This window comes from Trichoplax adhaerens, genomic scaffold (assembly GCF_000150275.1).
Source record: "Trichoplax adhaerens TRIADscaffold_4 genomic scaffold, whole genome shotgun sequence".
Lineage (NCBI taxonomy): Eukaryota > Metazoa > Placozoa > Uniplacotomia > Trichoplacea > Trichoplacidae > Trichoplax > Trichoplax adhaerens.
Window position 1 is genome coordinate 34,678 of NW_002060946.1, and position 21,901 is coordinate 56,578.

Consider the following 21,901-nt stretch of genomic DNA (forward strand, 5'->3'; position numbering starts at 1 on the left):
TTTTCTGTAAATCAATCATCGTAATGCAAAACTTAATCAACAAACTGAAGCAGTTTAACTTTTATAAGTTTATAATATCTAAAGCATATAATGTTATCTTTCGAAAGAGGTTTTAATCGGTTACGGTATCAACGGTACAATCTATACTAGTTTTGCAGTACGGTATAATAGCTACAATATCTGTATTTAGTACACTTGGTATTAACCATTAAATAGCTATTGCTTTAATCAAATAGAGATTAAATGTTCATTTTTTTCAGGTTTAAATCAGTTCAAGCTTACAAATTGTCCGGTACCACAATAATTTGTTATTATATGTGAGTTCAAGTACTTTTACGACTATACAGTATACGGATTGCCCTAATCGTTTATTTTGAATTTTTTACTTAATTAATGATAACATTTTCGACGCAAGAAACTTTTTAAATATTGATAAGACTAGACGATTTGCTTTGTGCGTATCTATAACAAACTCAAAGATAGGAACTAACATGTGTAGTAAAGGACAGAAAGCAGAGTCCTTTATAGCTTTTAGTATGTAGCTATTATTGCTTTACTATAGAAAATACCTAGAAAGTGATAGTATCTTTAAGTTTTACCTGCCAAATCATCATGTCGCCATCTTTTCTTCTTCATTATTTTACAAAATATTGTATAAATTACTATAGAAATAACCTAGGAGCAAACGCCTAATCTAAAGAAAGGGCCTTTGATAGTCTATTGGGATTGTAAATGAATTTGACTTAGTAACAAAGCCCTATCCATCCAGAAAGGGGACTTATAATATGACAGTGAAGTACTGTAATGTAGGTTATAATCGTACAGTTACCGTATAACTTCATACTAAAACATCAACCGTCAATAGTAATGTCAGAAAAGTAGTCATCGTTGTCATGTAAAATCTTTTGATAAATGAATATGTGATCTTTATAAAATTCGGATTTTTTGCATTCAGATTCCGGAACCAGTCATATCTGTGTCCTATTTAATTTCTGGATTTTAATTTTTGGAAAATATTGCAAGAGTTGATTTTTGAAATTTGAACTATTCGTTGTTAATTTGAAATTTGGGAATTTTATGACAAGACATAAATGTTACATTAGGAAAGTTTAGTTAAGAAAATGGATAATAAGATGGCAAATAGCAGAGATTGTGTTGATTCTTAAGTAGTTAGACTGTTATTTTTATGACTAAATCTTCATGTTTAAAGATTAATTTTTAGACTTTTATAATGTATTAATGATTAGAAATTATATCGGAAGTGAAGATTGATGTATTTTATAGTTAGTTTGTTGGTTTTATAGTGTTGTTTTGTAAGGGAATCATAAGGTAACTTATTTCTGAACTTTGAATGATTTTTGTTTTCTTAAGTGGTGCAAAGCAGTTTTCTGAAATGAATCTTAAGAGCGATTGGTTAATAAGTGTTTAGTTTTAAATACCACTGACAGCTCCGTGAAGTCTATAAATGATAGTGCAATCAGAAAATTTAGAGAAGAGAGTAAAAGAAGATTTTGAAGAACTTGTTGAATTCTAAAGGCCTTCGGGGTCGAACTCTTGCAGTAAAAATGTTCTTCTTTTTGTCAGGTTGTTTGGTTGTTGACAGTTTCAGTTCTGTCCTTTTCTTTATTTCTTTACTATAATACTTAGAATTAAGAATTAAGTATTTGGAAGGTTGTTTGATTTGGCTCTCTGAAGTTTTCTTAATAAATTGTTGATTGATTGTTTACCCAATTTTTATTTGGTGTCAAAGTTGTGTAACGTTGACCAGAGTGTAAAGAAAGTACAAAGTTAGAAGTTTTGTAGCTTGATTTCTACACATTGTATTTCATAACACAAGACAATATTTACCTCTATTTAAGCCCTCCATCGACACTTCTGAATCATTACTTTTAAATTTAATCTACCAAAAACAGAAATTTAAACATTAAGGCCTGTACAATAAATACACAGTACAAATTTCAACTTTACTCAAAGGTCGCGAGTCTGTTTATTAGCAACATTACTTTGATATAGTATTCCTAATTTTTTGGCTATTTTAAAAGATGTAATATGATAGCTAAAGACATTATTTTTAATTCAAGAAGTAATAATGTTTATTGGCGATAGAACCAGTTCTATTGCACTGTTTCTTTGAAACGGAAATTGTTTAATAGTATCGTTGACTTTTCGAACTGTAACTTAGCTATCTGAGGCTAATTTATTAACTATAGTGTCACACTTGCGAATGAATATCGCTTCTGTATTGTACTAGCTAAAGTGGTGAACTTTTAGTAAAGAGATGTCTCAAAATGAAATAGTTGATCATTACATGACGCTATTATTTGCAGAAATTAATTTGGCTTGCATGTCGCATAGAGAACGACTGATAACAGAATTTGAGTTATCGACCTATTAATTTTAGTGGTAATAGCGTTGCAGTTTCATTATTAAATGTAGAAAAATATCCTTATTAATGAAAAGCTCTACTTGTATTATCAAATATTTACCATACTATTTTTACATAATTGAAGAAATAGTATTCATAATTTAATTCAATATACAATAGAGTCGATGTTTGTGAAAGTTAAAGCAGTGTCTGTGTAACGGTTTAAGATAGTGAATGTGATAATGTAACAGATTTAGAAATAGACAGTTGTAAATATTATGGTAAAATGTAATATTCAACCGATAATAGATTTCCGTTAAACGATTGTGTAGATTTAGGTTAAGTGCTATGTAAAATGCGTGTAATAATCAAAATGGCGGTTGTCACACTTTCATACAATCTGTTAGGTACTGAGCGGATTTGAGTTGGCACATAATGTATTAATTAAGACATGTATATGCTCTAGAATAATTAATGTAATTACATGTGTATAGAAAAAGACTATATTATAATATAGGAAATAATTAATAGATTGTACAGGTCCAGTTTGGCCCAAGTATATAAGGAAGCACATTTGTACTTAAAAAAGGGAAAAGAGTAATTTAAGCTGTGGAGTGGAACGACAGTTGAATAAAGATAGCTTTGTAATATTACCTAGTAAACTTCTAGACTGACTGTTACTTTTGACTAAGGTCCTTCACGAAGGTAGTGAAAGTAGTGACGCATGGTAGCAGATTTATAATACGGTAGCAGGCTTTACAGGTAATCATAAAAGGAGAATTCACTGAAACAAACGAAATTTATGACAGTCTGTTATAATTAAAGTTCCCGTATTTTATGTAAATACTGAAATAAGAATGCTGGCTAATTAATATCCTGTTTTTAAATAAAAGAAATATCGTAGTTTATTATTTATAAGAAAGCTAAATTTTTGCAAATAAATTCCTCGAAAATGGATGCCTGAATCGCTGTCTTTCAATTTCAATTACGGCAGTTTCTAATGTAATTCCAAATTCTTACTTAAAAATTCGCTTTAAAACTCAGCCTAGGTAGATTTAATCATTGTACTGAAAGCTAAAGAATACTGTCTGTGCTTAGGAAGTTAATAAACTATCACGTAGTATTACCTAGAATCCCTGTATACATATAAATACACCATCAATCAGATAAATATTGTTAAATTTAGTTTTGTAATAGGGTACCTGCAATTCACAGACTGATAGGATGTCAGGGTCATATCTCCGTAAATTTAGGCTGTCACAATTTAGGGTATACTTACTGGCTAAGTCTTTGCGTAAAATATCTCATATAGAATCTATCAAGTACGGCGAATTAAGCTGTTAATCACTTACATCACAATAACGTAAAATAAGAACCAAGAAAGAAGTTATGAAGTAAGAAGACAACTTAAGGTGTACTTTAATCTTCGCTAATCTAGTAAATTCACTTCGTAACTAACAATTAATAGGAAAAATCTTTTTACTAGTATTTTTGTGATAAAAACCGATCACGAATATTTTAAGTTGTAAAAAGTTAAAACTTTATTAGATCTAATGCAAAGACTAGCTACACACAGCTCTACTCTAGCCGTATACAACTACTGAAAGACCCCTAGAAAGAACAACAAGGTAATTTAATAATCTAATGTCTCCTGCTTTTATACTCTCTGTAGCCTTCAATCTAGCATAATTTACATTTAGTCAAATTACTATTAGTAACAACTTTTTACTGCGGATCATCATGATCCGTTTATGCAATTAAACAAATATTATCATTGAAGTACGGTAAGAAATATTAAATCTTACAAAATAATAACAATGCTATCTTTATATAGCATTCAATAAAATAGAATCCTTCCTAAATTAATGGTAAAGTTGAACTATCGACTTTTCTTAATAATTATCAACACTATTTAATACAATTAAAGCTATCGGAAGTATTACTTGCCATACTATGTCAAGGACTTAAGAATCCCTGACTATGCATAATTTCGTTGTAAAAACTGAAAATTATATCTCCTAAAATTATGTAGGGTAATTTTGCATTTTGTTTAGCTTCGAAATAATACTAGTATCGAAGGCGTACTTCTTTACGTCATACTACTTCCTGCTAATAGTAAACTTAACTAAGACATATTATCTCCCATGGTAACTAAAGCATTAAAGATAAAGATTTTGTATCCCCAAAAATCGCCATTCTCGAAGATTATTCATCATTCTCATAACCAGTATAAACTGGTTACACTTTAAGAAAGTAATTATGTAATTAAAATTATATCATAGCAATGAATAAGATGTCAAGAAATAGAGTGAAATTTACTCCTTTTGAATTATGACGATTAATTTTAAATTATATTTTATAGCTTTAAGCTAAAAACTTCGCCTCGTATTTCTTCAAAGCTTAGCATAGTAAAATAGAGTATGCCTTTAAAATATCATAGTTCAAAGTGGTAGTACCGATGATAAAATTATTCTATGTGGATCACGTTCGTATACAGATACCAATATCCGAAGATGCTTTTCCATATTTTTTTACCGTAATTATTATTCATTATATCAAATATAAGACCATTTGAAATAATACTAAAATTAGCGATTCAATTAAATTATTCTCTTTATTACTGAAAATCAAATTCAACTTATATTATTGCTATTGCTTTTCTACCCTTATCAAATAGATTAAATGCCCAAAATAGCAACTTTTATATAAGTAACGTATATAAAACAAACTAACCACTATAACATTTTTTTTTACTTCTGTGCAATAATAATATAATTTAGGACTGAAATTTTTCAACCATGACCAGATTTACTCTTATGTTTCATTGCTTTAAGCTGTAAATTTTATCTTGTATTTCTTCTTACTTTAGCATAGTAAAACAGAGTATGCCATTAAAATATCACTGTTCAAACCGATAGTATTGACGACAAAGTTATTCCGTATGGATCATTGCTAGTATGCAGATACCAATTTCCCAAAGTACTTTTCCATATTTATTTACCGTATTTATTGTTTATCATATCAAATATAAAGACCATTTGAAATAATAATACAAATAGTGATTTAATCAAATATATCTTTCACTCTGAAAACTTAGCCCAATTTATAGCAATAGTTACTTCTCTGCTCTTATTAAATAGATTAAATGTCCTAAATATATTTTATCCAAAGCAAAGTATATGAAACAGACCAACCACTATGAAATTTCTCTGTTACATTTTTGCGTTATCAATATAGTTTAGGACTGAAATTCTTCAGCCATGGGCAAACACACACTTGATAAAAGTGGTTATCTTGTGAATAACTTTAGTATTATTATGCTTGTCATTATCTAATAAGATACTAGAATCACTAGACAATTAATAATAGTTATCGTCGTAAAATGTAAAAATATTAATACAAATAATAATAATTATTGATCGTTTGCATGCAATCAATTTTCTCAGCAAAAGTTTTATTATCAATTATCCACAATAGAATGTAAAATATTAACTACCGTACCCTGCGCCTTATAAATATAATATGACCTGTATCGTATTACCGCTAAAAATAACTAAAGCAGATCTGTGATAAAATATCAAATCACTCATCAATAAGTAATTCTGTCCTGCAAAGTATAAAGTATAAATCAATTCATCAGCATAGAGTTAGCTATAGCTATCTGAGGGTCCTGAAAGGCAATCAGTTATCACCAATCGACAATAAAATGTTGGTTATTATTTATTAAAATTTAATGAGCATATAAAGTAAATCAAAATAGAGTCCAACTCGATAGTAATTAACGAACGAATTGATTTATTGTCAAACTACGAAAGGCTGTGAGGCTAGATATAGACTTCATTCTACTTTTCGTTGAGCCTGTATCTAGACGCAAATGCATATACCGAGAAAGCAGTATCTATTTTGTAATTGTTTTTAAACACATCTAAATAAGTTATTATAACTGCATCCAAATTTTCTACAAGATCGACAGATGTACATATCATATCTATTAATTATTACTAATGCTTTGAAAGATTAAAATGAAACTGACCTGCAAAACAAACTAGTTACATGATAATAAGCGCCCATAATTTACGATTATCTAATTTAAATTTATAAGCAATAAATTGAATAAAAAATTTTAGTTTAACCTATGCAGCTGAATAAACGTCCACAATATCTATACGAATTTGTCATTGCATCAAATCACTGTAAAGAAGATCTAATAATCGTCAAGATAAGTTTAAAGTTAACAATTTTTTGCTCAATCCCGAATTGATTTGATGATTATGTCTTACTCGCTTTTTCAAGGCAACGACTTTGCAAGATATTTCTGTTGGATATTCGCAATTATTGGGATCTTTGGTAATGCCTACATTATAATTTCCTGTTGCACTAAAAAAATAAGTAAAATAGCTCCTAAAAAGAATTCAACACATCAAAGCAATTCAATTTCAGAGAAATCGACCAAAGTAACGCACTTGTTAGTTTGTCAGCTAGCCATAGCAGATCTTCTAGGTTGTTTATATCTTTTAATCATAGCGTGTGCCGATATTTATTATAGTTATCAATATCCGGCTATTTATCAAGTTCACCAACCTAAAAATTTCACTAACATATGGGTACTGAGTCCATTTTGTTACATTGCCAAATATTGTTTCTTTACATCATCTATTGCATCCATTTCCATTACGCTCTTAATCACTTTTGATCGCTTTATGGCCGTTATTTTTCCTTACAGTAGATTCAGATTAGACAAATACAAGTGTTACTTTATAATTCCAACATTGTGGTGCTTGCTTTGCTGTTATGGTTGTATACCACTCGTAATAGGGACAAAAGCGATTGACCAAGCAACAAAGACATTTAATTTTGCCAGTAATTTGTGTATTTATAAACAAAATACTTCAGGCTACAAGCTATTTCTTCATTTCAGAGTAGGGATCTATTTTACGTTTTGTACTTTAATCACTTTAGGTTATATTTGCATTATCATTAACGTTCGAGCTAAGAGCAGCAAAGTTTCCACTCAAATAAATCGAATTGAACGTCGAATCTTAGCTATGATGATCATCATTACCGCAAGCAATATTGCCAGCTTACTACCATCCACAATTTTATTTACAAGTCCAGATTTTAAGAAATTTAGTTCTTATAGATCTTTTGAACAGAATAGATCATCAGAAATAAATGGAACTTCAGGTCGGAACGGATTGATGGATGGAAATGAGTTATTAGATTGGATTGGATTGCCTAATACGAATAAGTCATTTACTTTGAACGCAACATCTGGATGGCATCCATTGTCTAGAACCAATGAATCATCTAGCTGGAATGGAAAGCAGGGACTGAATAATTCAACACGATGGAATATCTTATCAAGAAGCGATAATTTTAATAATTTAACAAGGACTGAAAAAGGCTCCAAAAGTCAGGAACGTTCGTCACAAATGCAGCAATTAAATGGATGGTACCAAATTTCTCTGGCCTTAGTCAGTGCTACAGTTTTTACCTTTGTTAACGCTGTAATAAACCCGGTGATTTTTGCATACTTCTCATGGTCCACTAGCCATCGTAAATGGTTCTGCTGTAATATAAATCTAAGTTCAAAGCAAAACGTCATGAATGCAATTTGGTCTAAACATTTGCCCTATAAAAAATGGGTGCTCATCAAGGCAGGATAAGAAAAAAAATCGTATAGCAGCTAAAACTATTTTATCATAGACGGATAGTTAAAAGTCTGTTTGATGCTATAGCCTTAGTTATAAGAATCCGTAAAATGAGTTAAACTGTCAATTTTAACAGTATTAAATCTAAGCATGAGAACTATTAAAGGTCAATTAGTTTCAAAGATGGCTAACGGTTACGCAATTAAGCTAACACATTTTTCGATTATGTTATAAATCCCTTAAAGAAAGCTCTAATAAACTTCATCTAAGTCGATCATGAAAGTGAAATACTATAAATAATTTTTTTCAATAACTTCAATGTTTGAAGGTCTAAAATTATCAAGTATTACATTAACCCTATGCTAAAAATATCTAGACAAATTAGAAAAACAGGAAGAATCAAATTTTAATTCCTGCTAATAATTAAATAAAAACTAGCGTGACCCAGTAGAAATTTCACTTTTTCTTTAACAGGATTTATTCAATTTTATTGACCTAATGAACGAGCGAACAAGAATTATAATAAAATCCTTGCATTTTGACTCCTTGTAGGCTAGAAAAAATTGATTGTTTGGATACTCTTCTAATTTTATATACTATCTCGATCATCATTTCGCTGATACATGTAGCTAAGAGTATATACTGTAGACTGAATATACAGTTCATATGGCAGGCATTCAACACTTCTCTTATCATACTCATACATTAGTCCATTAATAAGTGGCTATTAATTCGATTGTGACGGTGTGATAAAGTGTCTTCTTATAAATAAAACAAGAAGTAAAGTTACTTGTGAACTTGACTTCATTACATAAGTTAGGTTTGTCTAAGTACTACCAATGACTATCTCTGGACTATCTAAATTGCCACAGCAATATTCACCATTGATATACTATTAGTTACAAAAGGATTTTCCTTTGAATGCAATCATATCTTACCAATTAAGTCACAAGATTATATTGAAATTTCCCTATTGTGCTTTCAGTTCATAATTCACGCTTTTAATTAAAGCGTTAAAATAAAAACCTGACTTTACTAACATAATTAGCGCCATTTATTGGTTATCTTGGTATCTTATTATAAACATCTCTACGGATTTAAAACAATATGTACTATAATCTGCTTCTACAAATAGACACTTATACAATCCAATAGCCTTAGTCTTAGATATATAATAAGCCTGTAAATACTGTACAGTATTAATGCCTAGAATATTTAATTTAATTTTTGATTAACTTCGGGGCATTGATATGGCAAAGGATTCAATTCTATAAAGGCTTGATTATTAATTCTCAATATCAGTTCCACTGAGGCTAACATAGAGTACACTGGTACTAACGTAAAGTAGCTAGAAGCATGTAAATTATTTAACCTAAATTCACGTCGTTCGAATCAGTTCTTTAGTATTAGAACATGTTAGCTTTCATATAGAGGATCTCTCGAAGTTAATCGCAGATTAAGTAGAGCACATAGACTAGTTCAACTCCGATTACAAAACTGGTTTGTGACAGCTTTTCATAAAGTAAACATATTATTTTAAAGTAATTATTCAGTTAAGAACAAATCTTAATCGGAATTACTTTTATTGGTACTCCTAAGCATGGTGTAACTGTAACCGTAGGTAGCGAATTCTAATTGAACAAGAAATGAGTATCACTTTTTTAAGGTTAGTTAATGATTTAGTTGCCCATCACTTTTAACTATGACCCTATTTATGATTATGTTGAAGAGCTAACTTTTCGATAATAATTCTGAGCTACCGAAATTACATTAATTATATTAGTTAAAGTTTTATAGGAAACTGACTAATCAAGAATTGATAAACATAAATCTTGTAAGGTAAAAAGAGACTAATTTCGATATTATCCGGGTAAGAAAACATGGATAAAAGTTTCGTTGTCATGGGATTTCAAATTTTTGGCTAGCTCTATCATAGCCCTCTAACCAGCCATATAGCTGTACTGTATATAATATCTGCCACGATACACGATATCGTAGTATCCGTCCATACTGGTATGTGTACATTAGAGACCTTCTATTCTTCAAAGTCTGCGAATAAGAAATGTCATGCCCGGTAATTTAATTGCAATAGTCAGTGGAGCGCTTGAGGTCCGCAGTACGGCCATGGTGGGGTTTTGTGCTACCGTACTGTCGTAAGAAGGATTCATGCTACTAGTAGTACAGCGGGATTGACTAGGGTGGCACTAAGGAAAATAAACTATGTAGGCTAAATCAAGCCCAAAGTAGATAAAATCTTATATGTACCTGTACATATAGATTTTGAACATGAGTGTTGAAAAATTGCAACTTTAAATTTTCGACGCCATCTTGCCATCGAAGTCTATCCCGCTGCTGTACAGTATTACAGTACGTACAGTGTACAGTGTACAGTACTATGCACCGTAGTACCATACTGTATAAAAACGGTTGCGAGTTGCTCATACCCCGAGACATAGCGAAGGTTCGCCGGCAAAGCTACATACGGGAAAGGAGATTGTCTAATCTCGAGATTTTCCAACTCGCTTTGGGGAAAGTCCCCGGACAAACTTTGCAGAAAGTGCTGACCATAAAGGTCAATCGGCAATTGGGCAAGATTTAGCCAAGAAGCTTTACAGCTGAGCGTACAAATTTTGCCCATTCTGCCAAGTTGTCGAAGCACAGTCATGCGAACGAGCGTGCACTCATCTCGAGTCCATGCTTAACACAACGGGGCTTATTCTCGTTATGTCTCCGTTTTTTCTTCAATTTAAGAAAGGATCTGAAAACTTGGATAATCATAATGGTATCATTATCATGTTTCTATATTCTACAGTACAGTAGCATGAAATGAGTGGATAGGAAATGAAATTGAAATAGTTTTGACTTGATATTCAGCTGCAATGGCTGAATCTTACCGCACTAATCCGCTTACTTTCCGTTTAGGCCATGTGCCATTTGGACATACATACTGTACAGTACTGTAATTAACATTGATTGCTGTACTAGTGACGTCGGGTTGTACCATGGGCTTGTCTGGTGGGGTGGTACTCAATTGTACTGTACACTGTGCACTGTACAGTACGTTATTGCACTACCCATTCGCAATTCCAGTGACCACACCATAGTAATCGCTGTCCTAACCACTTCTATGAGCAAGTTTCTCCCGCCGTAGCATGGACTTGTACTGTACACTGTAGCGTAATACACTCAGTGATGTCAAGCGTTTGGTTCGAATCGGCTTCAAGGGGACCACTAAGGTAGACGAAACACTACCTAATCAGTGGACAGTAGCCTAGTGTCAACCACAGCCAACGTATCTGCTGTCGGCTGTGGTAGAGTATTCCGTTATAATTAATCGATTGACGGCCCTGATCGATCCATTCGATGAACTTTTCTCTGGATCTTAGCACCACATCGACTTAAACCTTCAAAAAGAGATTGAAGAATCGGTTAGTAGAGCATTTTAATATTTCTACGGTATATTCAATTCAATGCCATACACATGATATAGACAAACGTATGAGTATTGATCATTTGCTGGAGAAAAAATTACCCTTTTACAGCAGATATAACAGGTAATAAAGTGAAAATAGACCAGGATAACTTAATCATTCTAATCATACGGTAGTGAATACAACTTTGATCCACTAAAATGTGTTTGGTTACTGTCAGTGGATGATGTTGACAGGTGTTGTGAATACCTTGGAAAGGTAGATAGATATTTTCTTACCAGCCAGCAGTAGAAAAAGAGTGGTTAAATGAACGAGTGAGTAATCTGTGTTTGATATCGTTGACTCAGCGGGTGATAACTTTGCCAACTTTCTTTGCTAGGCTTTGTTACTCAATAACGTTCCGTTACTCTTTTACTATATTCTGTAAGCAAGCAAATGGCGATCATTGCGTGCCGTTGTAGTTAGCACAACAGTAAGAAAGGATACTACAAATTTAATACAGGATAGATTGACTTGTTAAGATGAACAAATACTATTAGAGAATACAGTCATTGTAGTCCTTGATGACGATGGACATTGCATTCCATTTTGTCGTTATTTCAATTCTGATTTCGGTCATGTCTCATTGCTATTCGATTGGACAGCCGATTTATCCTCCCTTTGACGGCTCGATGTAAAGTAATGGACGTTGTTGCGTGTTGCAATATCGATGTTTAGACGGCTAACCGTGGGCGACTAGATTCTGAAACACTTAATAAATGTCTACGTCGTGTATACTGTATTTGACCAAGCCAGCCATTTTTTTAACGTCAAAGTATTGCAAGACTATTGAATCCGTATTAATGCGTTTTATCATTGGTGAATCTAAACCAAAATCTGTTATTACTCATCAACTGGAACTGGAAACATGACGTCAGACTTGCACATGGATGATAAAACGTTGTCACCTCCAGCATAGCTGCTTATGAGATGGAACTATATTAGTCTACCAGTCACAGATTGAATACTAGAGTAGTTTTACCCATTCTGTTGACAGATTAATTACATATAATTATACGCGCTAACATTAAGCCACATGTTAGGAAGTAAAAAAATGATCTTCCAATCGAGCTCAGCTGTTTTTGTAATAGTCAAACGCTAAAGGTACTATTGAGTTAAGGTTTGTTTGCTACAACAACTGTCATTACTGTAATAAATTTCAAATTTTATAAATTAAACCTCTTTACTAAATCGTTTGCCAATCATATTGTTTGTTCAATAGACGTACAGCAGATTAAACTAATATTACGGTCGTATGCGTTTATAATCTCGAACGGTAATGATGCATTTAGTCGATATGCTAATGTGATGTAGTAACTAATGCATCGCAAGGTAATTTATTCGACGAAAGAACACAATTTATGACGCAATTAATTTATTTGAAAGTGCAGCAATACTACTAAATTTTGGTCTTGCTGTTTATGATTTCCGTTAAATCACATATTACTAGCTCTTTGATTTCTACTATTTCGTGATTTCGGCAATCAAAGTACTGTATTCGGGTATTTTCAATGTTGTGATCCATGGCCGTGTATAGAGTAATCATAGATTTAAAGAGGATTGATTGATTGATAGTTTCAAATCTTAGCTAATCGAATCAGAAATTAAGAAATTATCCTATATGGCTATATCACATCACTATACATTATATAAGTAATTATAGGTTTGGTATTATACATTGTAATACATTTCAGTAACGACCAAATTAAAAAATTTATGGATACCATCTATTGAAATGGCGAGATCCTCAGTGTAGATAGTACATTTAATGATTTTTGTTGCCTCGACAGTAATGTACACCTACATACGAGTACATGGGTAACCATCCTCGGTATTCGAGTATGTTTTCCATGCACAGATAATAATGCATATTATTTTGTCATGCTCAGCAATGTCAGGTAGATTTCAAGTAAAATTGGACGTGACGAAGATCGTCCATAGGGCAAAGCCGACATCGATGTCGCTTCATGATCGGTAAGCTAGCTATTTTAAGTTTTTACTCTATACTTATTCACTATTGCATGTTACTGACCCACGTATAAAATCTGTTATACTAGATATACAAGCTGATACTTGTTAATTGTAATATGATACTGCAATATTTAAATTAGATCTCTCAGATATTAGTTGCTGTGGCAGAACACTGCGTTCTTGTAATGCCGCTGTTACAGATTATGTCACTTAATGATTATCTCACACTGCACTGTATGATTACAAACCGTTATCAGGTTTACGAAGATAAAAGCTGCAAGCTCCATGGAGACTGGAGTCACGAAGCGGGTAAATGACCGTGTCGCAAGTGCAAAAAATCGTCGGCTGGCGCTGCAGCTATCAAAGCGAACAGGTGCTCAGGCCGCAGTCAGATCAACTGGCAACTTGTCTAATCGATTCGGTGCAATAAACAAGAATGTAGGTGCTGCTACCAACACCAGGGATGCTAGATATAGGCTTAATGAACGTACAAATCGCTCCAGCAGGCCATCAAGTCAAGGTGACGTAAAGTCGCGCTTAGGATATCCGAGCAATAGACGTGGAAGTCCTACTAAGCGTGGAAGTGGCGGACGTGGCATGCGTGGCAACTGGGTTAGACGTGGTCGTCAAGGACGAATTGGTGGCCGAGGACTTGGAAGAGGTGCTTATCAGAACGATTGGAATCCCACAAACAATAATTCTCATTATAATGAAAACAGTGCTGGTTATCAAAAGCAGCGTGGCAATAAAAGCAATAGTAATAGAGCAGAATATCCATCCAGGAATCGAGGCAGACGTGGTAGAGGTGGAAGGAATCGTCGTGGACGAAGAAATGGTAGAGATACTAGAAATAACTTCGAGAGTAAGGACAACAACGGTGGCGATATCAGCATTCAGATCTCAAATGATCGTAGCGAGGAGCAAGATGATAAAGCACGAATAGAAGATGATTTAGATGACTACAGGAATGATGAAGAAGTAGTTGGTGATGATAATGAAGAAGATGAAGCCCCCTTGGAGGAAGAAATGGAGACCGAGATTGACTAATTTTCGTTGAGATCTTTTGTTCTTGTACAAATTTATTCGTAGGGTATAAATCGTTATCAATTGCACGTTCTCTTTTTATTTTATAATCACAGGCTCCATAATAGTTATACTTGCGTATAGATAGCTACCACTACACTACCGGCATACTATTGTAATGAAGTTACGGTGGATAAGGCAAAAATGGATAAATAGAACATACTTTTCAGAGTCGCACACATAAGTGTAATTTACTCGGTACAGTTATAAACTGTATCATACTTGTATCAGTTAGGACATGGACCTGAGTTGATAATGTGAAACAGCTATCATAACAATTAAAGAATTAATATACTCGTACTTGTCAGCAGTACAGCCATCCTTATAGCGTTTACGGTAACCATTCAATCATGTGTCTTGATACACACATTTAAAATCGGGTTAAATTATTAGTTATTATTAGCTATTAATAGCTAAAAAGTAGGCGGTTAAAATGTAACATTCCAGATGTTGTTTCGCAATTCTTGTTGCAAAGTGTATGTTCTTAACTCTGCAAGATCGTGTTTATGTTAATTTAATTTTTATTTTGAATATTCAATGTACAGCGCTACGGTTTTCTGTTAATTTAAACGTATTTATATGTAAACTCATGGACAAATTGCTGCGACTTTTCTACTGTGATACTGTATTGATATCGATGTTACTGTTAGTCGTATGGCTGCAGTTAATTGTTAGACAAAATACTGGATTCATAACTGTTAAAACTATTGATCTTTGATCTGTTTTAACAATTTTTACTACTTAGCGTTTACTCATAATTTTATAATAAAATTTAGTTAGGAGTATTAAGTTGATCGAAGTTGTTTGCAGTCCATATCTCGGACATTAACTATACACATACGCCTTAAAAGATGAGCTTACTAATTAATTGATAACATTATTCCCACAGTTATCAGCAAATACTAAGACGACATTGGAAGTTATTCAACCATTTCAAATACCTCTACAACAACAATGACGACAAATGTGCATTTATTCAATCCCAGTAAATGTCTTTTAATTGAATCTTTCGTGCTAATATATAACACTACTTCTCATGTCTCATACAAATAATAATACACTGAGCCGAATGGGAATCGGTCGTATGCAATTCTCTCTCACAGGGTACAATTAATTTCACCATTAGATAATTGTAAATTATGATGATATCGAGAAAATACAATAGCATCTCAATAATCTCGAACCAGCGCTTTACGTAGCTTATCCAATGAGCGCTGTATCCGCTAAAGCATTATTAGAATTTTTATTGAAAATTGTTCAAGTTTCTAACTACAATCACATCAAACGAGTTTAAATACTACACGCTACAAAGTGTCTTTATAATCAATCTTTCCAATAAAAAAGTTCCATAGCGATATCATGCACCGCTCTAGAGAGTCAATTGTAATTAATTAATATTACAAAGTACCATGACTAAGTCTAATGTACTAGTGTGATCAAGCTTGTTATCACCATCCAGTTAGTCGATGAATTTCATCACTTGCTTCCTCTCATAGTTAGCTGATAACAATACTTTTTTCATTTTATTGTTCCCTAGCTGATTTAAAAATTTCCTCCTATCGCACTTCTTCAAGACTAACATTGAAATGGAACATAACCTTAAAAGAACTTCTTAGCAGAAGCTTCCTGCCGTTGCCTATAAGCATTGTAACCAATAACGAGGAAGAGCTGAAGAAGCATTAAAACTGACATCCCGAACATTCCAACGCAACTAACTGTCGGACAATCGCCACCTTGTTGGCTCTTGTTCTCCAACTGTAATTATATGGCAGAGCGATAATGCAAATTAGCAATTAAAATTACCTCTTATTCTATTCAAAAGTTTGCGGTACAGCAAAATTTATTCAATAAGAGTAAATTCTGTTCACGTCAAACGTTAGCCAAAAGGGCAATTTTGAAAGTCTAGCAATTTACCATAAGTTTAATAGCTGCAACCTCCTGCATAACGCTCTGCAGATTATCTATTGCTTCCCCTCCTTGACCTCCATTTTTGCTTCCAACTTTATTATTTATGTTATCTATGGTTGTTCTAAACAAAATCGTATTTTACGTAAAAGTATAAGAATTAAATGGCTATTAACAATCATGGGATAAACTCGATAGCTATACCGTAATGTGTACCTCAGATTCTTTACGTCAGTTACAAGATCTTTTTGCATTTGTGATACTGATTGTAAGGCATTTCCCTGATTTGCACCCGAAGAACCTTTCATAATCTCACTGAAGCCATCAAACTTTTTTTGCAATGTCCTAAAAGCAATATAAAAAAAAATATCGTATTATCATCCAAAAATCAAATACAGCATATCTATAATTTCCGCTAACGTTATTCTTGAACCAATTTCGTGATTAGCCGCGAGCAGTTGCATGAAACTGCGTTCCACATGTCCTTGCATCTATTTACAATGTCATTTAGCAAGTAAAAAATGTCAATAGTATTGCAAAGGCTAGTCTTCAGTTTGCTATGCTCGTATACTTAACAAGCATAATTTGTACCAAAATATCATCCAAACATTTAATCCTACCGAATCTTCTTCATCTGTGAATTTCTCCGGATGCTCTTTCTTATATCTATATATAAAATTTGAATTTATGCACTAATTGCATGGATCTATTAACCGTAAATGATCGTTACTTCTCTCTGCGTTTTTCGAATTCTTCACTAAATTCCGTGTACTGCTTCTTAGATTTATCACCTTCCACAACATCAGCAGCTTTAGGCGCTTCCTAATTTAATAGTATCAGCATTAGTAAATTCATAAAAGTTACACTTTCTCATTACTAAATGTAATGCAACAAAAATAGAAGCACATACAGCTTGTGTCCTCAAAGACCACGTTAAAAAGGATATAATATCATGATCATCTAAAGAATAGGAAGTACAAGGTAATTCGAAAAATGGAAGATATAATTATATTTAAACCAAATTATAGCCTAAAACTACAGTATAATTGTTATAGTAAAGTATAAATAATTATAGCAGACTTAACGTTACCTGCTAATCCACCAGTTGCTGCTGACGCACCAAAATAACCATTAGGTGCGATATCAACATTATCAACTTTAAAACACACCTCCAAATCATTGTCTTCATCGCTTAATCCGTTGTTGATTAGTAACTATTCAGAGGGTCCAGTTGAAGAAATTGTTAAATTAAAACTATAAACTGACATATACATGTAACTCACCGAAAGAGTTGATTTTTCATATCTAATAATAGTTTTAATCGGAAAAGGTCGATTTCGATAATCTCTCATACAACCACCTATTGCTTGTGAAGACCCATCACTATTTGAAAGATAAAAGAATTATTGCCTTAACACTTTATTACTATATAATTTTCTAAACAAGCATTAATTTCACTCGATTATGCTACAGGCAGTAATCACAATCGTAACAATTATCACACTATCGATCGTAATAGAAATTAGGTCCAAGTCTTGTACCTGGTATGATCAAAAGATTTTGTCCCATCATTCACGACAGCCATGATATACGGATTATTATGCTAATGAAAATGTACAGTGTTAATCTTATATCGGCTGAATATCATCAAAGCTATAGAAAATTCTGTAATAGTTTATAGTAATTATCCATGCAGCAAAACATTTTAAAGTTTGCCAACTAGTTATCGAACTATAGGATAACTTTTAAATTAATTCCAGTCATTCCATCTAACCTGTCCATCGTTATCAAATGAATCGAAAAATATACCAAGTCCTTTCCATTTATCTTCACTTCCGAATACGGGCCCTACATTGCCTGGTTTTTCTGTAAACCACAGAGCCTGAAAATTTAACAGAACACAAGCATTTCACTCATGATCAGATCAGCACAATAAGGTTAAAATGAAATCTACAGTATATAACCACATTAATAACTACTTCCCGAACAAGTAGTAAACGAAAAGATAAGGGTTAGCTACGGTAAGGTGTACATCAGTACCCCTAAACCTATAATATAGCAGCATATAATACTGCGAGGTATATTGATATATATACGTGTAAACCTATAGATAACTGAAGATTTGCCTTCCGTCGGTAACACATAGTTGTGCACCACACTGATACCTCATTAGAATACAATTCGTACGCAATGTTCAAGTAATATACGTATATAATTTATTTCTTGAGTGATGCAGTTACTTTGTAGCACTACAGCAATACGATTTAGATGAAGGGTACTATATTCCGGTTAAAAACGATAAAGTAACCCAGTAACGATCAATTTGATATTATAAATATTCAAAAATTATCCATACAATATTCCGTAGGCAATCAATTTTATGCGTCTTTCATTATGATGGTACTGTAACAACTTCAATTTAATAACATACCAGACCATCAGCACCAACGCGACCACGTCCAGTAATTCTGAAGTTTACTTGTACTTCCCAAGATTTCGAAGAAAAGGCGTTTTTGGTCCATACAACTCCTATAAAATACATATCATCACAATAATAAGTAGCTAATTGACCAAACATCGTGGTGGCATGCTGTGATGCAAGTATCATCGAGGTACGACACTGACATAGGATATGAACATATTTGTACTGTGGCGGATCAAAAATTCAAGTAGAAGTAATAAGAAGTCCATGAAAGCTACAAGTACCTCTTTTACTACGAATTGAGGGAACCAATCTTAACTGTTCTTTACTCGGTATGGCATCTGATAAAGGAATGGAAGAAATTTGTCAAAATATTATTCATTTTTCAATAGCTAAGACAACAGGACTTACAGGCTATCTGAATAAAACAATTTCAAAATAATAACAATTAATAATTATAATTATCATAAACTGGAGTGCGGTACTGTCTTTAGAAAGGTATTTTTTATCGAGATCTTGTGTAGGCTATGTCCATGATGGACAATGTTCGTTTCATACACCATAGAAAAGCCTGGATTGTAGCTTAAGTATTTTAAAGGTAAGTATGTGAGAAATCATCTACTTTATCATAACCTAATCTATACACTATAAAATCATTGTGGCCGAATCTTGTTTTCCCTATACAGTACAGCAGGTAGTCTAATCGTAAGATAGAATCTAATTGATTGTAACAAGGAAACGTAGAGTCAGCAGCAAATCTGTTGAAATTAATTGTCTTGAACTATTTACTACAGTATTACGGTCTTTGGGCATAATTAATGTATCTTTGGAACTGACTTGAAATAATTACTGACAAATTCTTCGAGAATCTAAATCTTATAAGAGCCATATTAAATAACTATTTTCACTGATCCTTCTTTGTCCTTATTTTCCATACAAGGATTTAACTGGCGCACGGTTGCTATCACGGCGTCTACGGTTTACGACTGTATGCGTTAGGTACTAACATTTTGTTACAGACCTATGCAGTACAAAACAGTATTGTCCCTTGAGCTCATGAGTTAAATCATAGTTAATAAACCATGGTTTACGATAGTTTACGGTAGACTTTAGTATGATGCCTACTGTGCGTCGCGGACTTGTATTTCTATAACTAAAAATGTCTGGCAAGTTCTTAAGCCATCAATTACTAAATCCCATGTAGAGTTATTTATTTATACCGATATCATCTTATCAAATCAACTCGATAGTTCGTTATTAACGCGTTACACTAACAAATGAGAATGCCGATACACTGTACTGTACATTGTACAAGTGTACAAGTACCAGTAGTGTACTGAATGTTCACATGGATATCATTACACTGCATGCACTAGACTAAGCAAGGACTATGATAGTCTTGCCAAGATGAAAAACGCTACCAATCGTCTAAATTTACATAAAGATTTCAATTCGATTTGCTTTAGTAAATTAGGGCAACGTAAGCCAATTTTAGATATTTTGTTGTAAACCATTTCTACTAATAGTACATGTGTTCCAATTCTTGTACAAATGCCTTAAAATATAACTTGTGTAGCGAACATCAGTCTGTTAACGCGTAACATTACTGTAGAGTAGCCTTACAGTTCTGATTAAAGAATAGGTTTACCAATTCGATATCAATTTCTATATTCTCATACATACCTCCGGAGAAAGACCAGAATGGAATTAATCCTTTAGGAGTGATTAAATTCGGTCCTTTAAAGCTATATTTATACTCGAATCGCTTAATTTGAAATTCGGCTACACTAACGTGAATCAAGAAAGCTGAAACTACGATAATTGATAGAAGTAACTTATGATTTATATCAATCATTTTTGTGACCAATATTTCATACGAATACAATGCTTCTTTTCTTTGGCTGAAACTAACTCTAATATACGCTATTAAGACTTAAAATGAAATAGGATCAAAGAAGGCAACAGCTCAATTAATAGTATCCAACTAAAGTATAGTATACTACGGATTACTGCTGCACTATGTGCAACTACACCAGCTAAATGATATAACTCTGGGTTATTCAATGAAATTATTGAAATAATGGATATTGTTTGACTAGTTTTGTTTTTTGTCATGTATCGTACAGTAGCGTACCTTTGGAAAGGGATAGTATAGAACTCTACAGTACGGCTGTTGTTACTTGTACTACTGTACACTGTATACTGTACCAGTACTGCATGTACAGTACTGTACAGTACTTTCCACTCTGTACTACAGTATACAGTACAGTATATTGTACTGGACAGTACAGTAGCACATTGTGCAGTTTGCACTTGACGCTTGAGTGTTGGTTGATTCCTGTGTCACTATGAAGTATGAACAGTGCACTGTACACTGAACTGTTATTTTCGATGGCACCCCTTCGCTTGTATTCCGTTGAGATTCCTGTATAATATTTACATATACCCGTAGAAGGATATGTCCACATTAGGCTACAACTGCATATACTGTAGAATTGATCTAGTTTGGGCTTGATTTAACTTCCACAATTACAGTACAGTATATCTTTTCAGGGTGCCATCGAAACTAATCAGACTGTACTGTACAGTATACTGTACTGTACAGTGTACAGTACTGTACAGTACGAGAAGTGATGTGGCGAATGGTGATTGGTCCAATCTAGTCGAATCCGTACACGTCTTTTCACTCATTCATACGAATAATATCAACCATTGAAGTTTGTGGTCGTCTGTGTGTCAAATTCATAATACTGTACAGTATATCAACTTGTCAATATGGCCCCCATTTACTCTGCTAAATCACCTAATCTCTTCCCCTGCTCCACTTGAGTTTCAATCATGATCCGAATCGAACCTACTGTAAAAGCTCAAAGCCAGCACTTACCATCTACACCAAATATAAATTGTAGAAAAATACACAAGTATTTTAACGACTGAACCATGGAGGCTTGGACTACCTTTCTGTCGTAAAGCAGTGCTGTAGTTCGTTTTTAGTAGTCCATGACTGTCCTGTTATAAATCAAGTACGCATCCA

General features: G+C 33.2%; 3 protein-coding genes across 3 annotated transcripts; 1 reads left to right on the forward strand and 2 right to left on the reverse strand.

Annotated features, from left to right (window-relative positions):
* Positions 1–7,499: 7,499 nt before the first annotated feature.
* Positions 7,500–10,654, reverse strand: TRIADDRAFT_55110 (uncharacterized protein; the record flags this gene model as incomplete). Its single annotated transcript, XM_002111714.1, has 3 exons — positions 7,500–7,721; positions 7,860–7,947; positions 10,461–10,654. The coding sequence occupies 3 exons, from the start codon at positions 10,652–10,654 to the stop codon at positions 7,500–7,502; spliced, it is 504 nt and encodes a 167-aa protein (XP_002111750.1).
* A 3,088-nt stretch (positions 10,655–13,742) lies between these two features.
* On the forward strand, positions 13,743–14,504 carry TRIADDRAFT_55111 (uncharacterized protein; the record flags this gene model as incomplete). The annotated part of the gene is made up of 1 exon (XM_002111255.1): positions 13,743–14,504. One exon carries the CDS (start codon positions 13,743–13,745, stop codon positions 14,502–14,504), a length of 762 nt encoding a protein of 253 aa, XP_002111291.1.
* Positions 14,505–17,256: 2,752 nt separating this feature from the next.
* On the reverse strand, positions 17,257–20,722 carry TRIADDRAFT_24415 (uncharacterized protein; the record flags this gene model as incomplete). The annotated part of the gene is made up of 8 exons (XM_002111715.1): positions 17,257–17,405; positions 17,536–17,659; positions 17,729–17,828; positions 17,987–18,048; positions 18,220–18,327; positions 18,877–18,971; positions 19,146–19,208; positions 20,551–20,722. The coding sequence occupies 8 exons, from the start codon at positions 20,720–20,722 to the stop codon at positions 17,257–17,259; spliced, it is 873 nt and encodes a 290-aa protein (XP_002111751.1).
* Between the last annotated feature and the right edge of the window lie 1,179 nt (positions 20,723–21,901).